The 4,946-nt window shown below is 46.4% G+C and overlaps 1 protein-coding gene across 1 annotated transcript in view; it reads left to right on the top strand.

The window, feature by feature from the left end:
* The window catches only part of LOC123025299 (cytochrome P450 2K6-like), an 8,027-nt gene extending 7,834 nt beyond the window's left edge, over positions 1-193 (top strand). Inside the window, exon 4 of the mRNA XM_044433890.1 lies at positions 15-193. Coding sequence (XP_044289825.1) covers positions 15-193 — 179 coding nt within the window. The remainder of the gene's footprint in view (positions 1-14) is intronic.
* Positions 194-4,946: the final 4,753 nt, after the last annotated feature.

The raw sequence follows: 4,946 nt of genomic DNA, 5'->3' as shown, positions 1-4,946 counted from the left end.
CCCTTCCTCCACAGGGGCCCGGGTGTGTGTGGGGGAGCAGCTGGCGCAGATGGAGCTCTTTCTCTTCCTGACCAGCCTCCTGCGAGCGTTCCAGTTCCAGCTGCCAGATGGCGTGGAGAAACTCAGCCAAGAACCTGTCATGCAGTTTACCTGCCATCCCAGGCCCTACAAAATCCGGGCCATTCCCCGCTGAAGCTGATTGTAAACATTGGTGCATCTGTGGCGGTCAAGGAAAGAGGCTTATGCATTGCCCGAAATGTCTCCCTCCTTCCCAGTTGCTTAGGAGCACCCAGCCAGGAAAGTGCTGCCCATGCGTGCAAATCCTTCTGCGTCTTCCTGGACTGATCTGGAAGGGCCATTTTTGCACAACTGAGGAACTCGTCCAGGAGCTGGTGGGGCCCAGTTTCAACTGACCAGCTCAGCCACTTTCTGTTCCAAATTTAAGGGTTGCATATCCAAGAAAGGTCGTTTTCTCTAACCAGCCAAAAGCATTCAGTCCTCCTTCTGTGTACTGAATTAAAGTTGCACTGATATTTCTAAGTGGCTTCACCCTGCAAAAGGAGTCAAAACACTGTGAAACCAACAAAGCGATGAAAGCTATCTCTGGTGTTCTTTGTCAATGTGGTGCTTCTGTTTCAGTGTTCCTTGATCTGCATTGACTGCCGGCTCATTTCTGGCCAGATCAAAGCTGCGGGAATTGCAGCTTGAAAACTGAGGCAGTTTGGGGCTGGGTCACTTGAGGGCCATTTTCCCCAAACATATATATTCCAAGACCTCAGATTTTCCGCGGAGGCCCTCCTTGGGATGGCCCCGTCACATGAGGCCAAAGGGGGAGCTGTCAAAGAGTGGGGGCCTTTTCAGTGGTAGCCCCTCAGCATGGATTGCTCCCCCAAGAGAAGCTCTCCTGGTGCCTGAACGGTGGTGCTGTGAGCACTGGGTGAAGGAGTTTTAATTCTCAGCCTTTTTAGTTCCTTTTTATGTCAGCAATTTCTTTTTCAGGACTTCTCCTGCTGCCCATTTTACTTTAGTCTTATTTTGTTTGCAGCTTCTCAAGGTTTTACTTTATGTTCTGTGGTGCTGTGTTTCCGGTGTTGTATCTCAGCTTTCGCTATTGGTTGGAATAACAATGCGATGCCTAAAATTATACAATGCAACCCAGACCTTGGAATCCTGGCTGCAGGTGCAGCTGCATGGGAAACAGGATGCCACCAGTGGAGTGTGAGGAGCACCGCTGGGTCATCCGTTGGTAGTGTGCCCTTCGCTGGTGGACAGAAGCAGGCACTCCTCCAGATCCCATGTGCTTCAGCAGGGCCCTTTTCACATGCTCCTTCACTCTTTACTACTCTGCTGCGCCCACAATTCGAGTATTGTGCTCAGTTTTGGGCCCCTCATTACAGGAAGGATATAGCCAGGATGGAGTCAGTGCAGCGTAGGGCCACAAGGTTGGTGACCAGTTTGCAGGGGATGCTGTATGAGGCGAGACTGAGGGAACTGGGTCTCTTCAGCCTGGAGAAGAGGAGACTCGGCGGGGATCTGTTGGCGACATACAGGTATGTGAGGGGGGTGTCACATGGAGGTGGACAGAGACCTGTTCTCCCCTGCAGAGGAAGGCAGGACACACTTCAGTGGAGCAAAGCTCAGGGAACCAAGGTTCCATCTGGATGCCAGGAAGCACTTCCTGACAGTCGGGACCCCAAGGGTGTGGAATGGGCTTCCACGGGAGCTCGTTGAGGCCCCATCGGTGAGGGTGTTCAAGGATAGGCTGGACGTCCACATGGTAGGAATGTCATGAGCAGAGCTGGCTGGAGCTGGAGGTCAGATTAGATGGCCCGGGAGGCCCCTTCTGACCTGCTCTGTGTTTATGTTTCTATGTTCCTATGTTTCCTTTGGCTCAAGTATCCATGCTTGAAAAAAGCTGCACATGGGACTCGTCCTGGTGTGCTTCCACGGCTACAGTGCATCTTGCTTCACCACTGCCAACACCATAATATTGGTGTTTCGGCATCAAACTGATGTGGCGATACCACCTTCTGACAATGTTGTATTTAATTTGCCAATCTGCCAAATTAATCCCATTCTTCACCTGTGAAATCTTGTAGATTTCACCTTGTGAAATCTTGGGGATTTCACCTTGTGAAATCTTGGGGAATCCAACAAAAGGAGTTTTCTCGGAAGCATCAAGTGAGTTTCTTCTTCCTCCTGAACATTTGAATGGCTGGGGGAAATGGCTTTCCTTGCATTTGTCTTGACTTGCTCCAGAAACGGCTTCAACAGGTTTGTCTTCCCAAGACAAGACCAAGCCTGAGCTAAACATCTGGGCTGATCCGCTTTCCCAGGAATCCTTTCAACACACTTGGAGGGACAGATGTAAATGGACCCAGCGGGAAAGTATAACCAGCGATATGCTAAAAGGAGGACGCTGAGTGAGAAGTGAAACACACTGTGTCCTTCTGAAGGGCCAGTGGGAGTCCTGGGAAGACCTGAGGAATTGTCTTCAAAGCAAAATCCCTGCTAAAATCGCACTTATTTTATTATTCGTTATTCATGCAAAACTTCTCCAATGACTCCCAATCAAATTACTTCCACCAAGAGTGGGTTTAGTGAACTTTCCCATCTGCTGGTTTCTACCAAGTCCTGTTGTACAGTTTTAAAGGTTTGGTATCACAACATGCTGTCTTTTAGGATTTTAACCTGGGTGAATCACACAGAGAGTGTTAGCTATTCAGTGGCACAGCAATGCAAGAACATAATAAAATAATACCCAGTTGGCCACCGTTTGCCTGATCCAGGCGTTTCATGGACTCATGGTACGCTGATTTTTCTGAACGCAGGTGGAAAAAGTGGTCCTGTGCCAGCCACAAACTGGTATGCACTGGCTCATCATATTAAATCCTCCACCTTCCAGTTGCTGGAATTCAACCTAGAGATGCATCACCTTAAAATTACACGTGTTGCTATGTGACATGCCTGGAAGGTCATTTTCCAAAGGTACTTGCAAAATGTGAAGCTTGCTTTTAATAATTGCGAAATATAAAGAGATGCTGAGAAAGAGAGAGACACAGAGAGAAGGAGCAATGTCACTCAGGAAAGCAAAAGAGAGAGTCCTGCCTACCTGGATGCACTGGAAAGAACGGAGCGAGGACGACGAGCATGTGGGCATTTCTTACGACTCTGCTTTGGGTTCTCCTCTTCCTGAAGCAGGTCTGGTGCAGCAGGCACTACCCGCCAGGGCCTCTTCCGCTGCCCCTCCTTGGAGGCACTTGGCAAACTGGGTACAGGCTTCATGAAGGCTTTTTCATTCAGGCACTCCTGTCAGAATCATTATGCCAGGTAACAGAATCAGAAAAGCCTGCTGACAGTGATGATCATAACATGATGATGATGATTTAGTTGCATGCTGCTGTTTAACCCAAAGATTTCCCAAGTGGTGAAGTGCTTATTAAAACACAATAAAAAGACCCAGGAGCTGCAGTTTGGAGAAGTGGGGGAGTGGGGAGAAACAAAGGAACCAGTCAACCAGGGTAATCAGCATATTTAGTATAATAGTAAGGAATTCTTTTAAGATTCCCTTCCCCTGGTAGTGAGTGCTCAGGACATACCTACAGATTCAGTCACTATGCAAATGATCAGAAAGTGAGGCACTCTTGGAGGCAGCAGGGTCCAGCTGTGTAGCCTGGAAAGCAACCGTGTGACTAACACACTCCAGTGTGGTGTTGTGGTTAAGGGCATGGGACTGGGACTCAGGCAATCTGGGTTCGAGTCCCCGCTCAGCCATGGAGCCCACTGGGTGACTCTGGGCCAGTCACAAACTCTCAGCCCAACCTACCTCACAGGGTTGTTGTGGGGATGAGATGGAGGAGGAGAATGATGTAAGCAGCCTTGAGCCCTTTGTAGGAAAAAGGCAGGATATAAATCGGGAAATAAATAAATAAAATAAATAACGGTGCTGCAGGCTGGTATTGGCTTCCACAAAAACTGACAATGCCAAGAACGTCCATGCACAAAAAGGGGAATCCGCCCTCTGTGGGCTGCAGTTTCCGCCAACGCTGCTTGAGAGTTGGCAATGTGAGGATGGAGCTTTCTTCTGGAGGGCTCTGACAATCAGGATAACAACCTGAGAAGGAATTGTCAGTAGAGAAGCAACAAAAATAAACACCCCTCCCCTAATTCCCAATGCAATAAAACCAGATTGATGTACTGAGCTGCACCACTAATTACAAGTCAGACACACCAAGGGAAGGTGCATGGAACTGGTTTTGGTGGGTAAATGCTAGGCATTTAAGGCACGCATTGCAGCAAAATTCCCGTGGTTGGACTCAGGAAGTTCACAGAGTGAGAATCAAGACACCAGAGCTGGAAAATCTTGTTTTTCTATCAGCTGTAATAACACCATTCTCAGTGACATTTCTAAGTCTATATCTAAAATTTCTCTAATTTCCTTAAATACATTAATCCATTTCTTTTGTATATTTTCACAATCCCACCACATATGTTTACATGTTCTGATCTCTTTACCATATCTCCAACATATACTAGAGTATTTGTCATCAATTTGATTTAATTTAACTGGTGTTATATACCATCTCCATATCACCTTGTATCCATGCTCTTTAATTCTAACTGACATAAATTTTTATATACTCTTCTATTCCAAATATTCTTCCAGTCCTTGTCTTTTATTTCACTGACATCCATTCCCCAAATTGATTTTACACTTTTTGTCTGATCCCCTAACTCCATTAATATCCTGTAGATTTTGGCAGTTCTTCCTTTACTTGTATATTCTTTCTCAGTCTCACATTCTTTTATACTTGTTTTGAATTTTGTTAATTGTCTTTCTTCCTCGTTAAATTTATCCTCAATCTTTATCCATTTTTCTTATTGAATTAGATTTAAGCAATTTAATTTAGCCTCTGGCAATATACTCCTTAATTGTATTATATTTT

Source organism: Varanus komodoensis, unplaced genomic scaffold (genome assembly GCF_004798865.1).
Source record: "Varanus komodoensis strain SLA01 unplaced genomic scaffold, ASM479886v1 scaffold262, whole genome shotgun sequence".
NCBI classification, from domain to species: Eukaryota; Metazoa; Chordata; class Lepidosauria; order Squamata; family Varanidae; genus Varanus; species Varanus komodoensis.
This window is presented reverse-complemented; position numbering and strand designations above follow the sequence as displayed.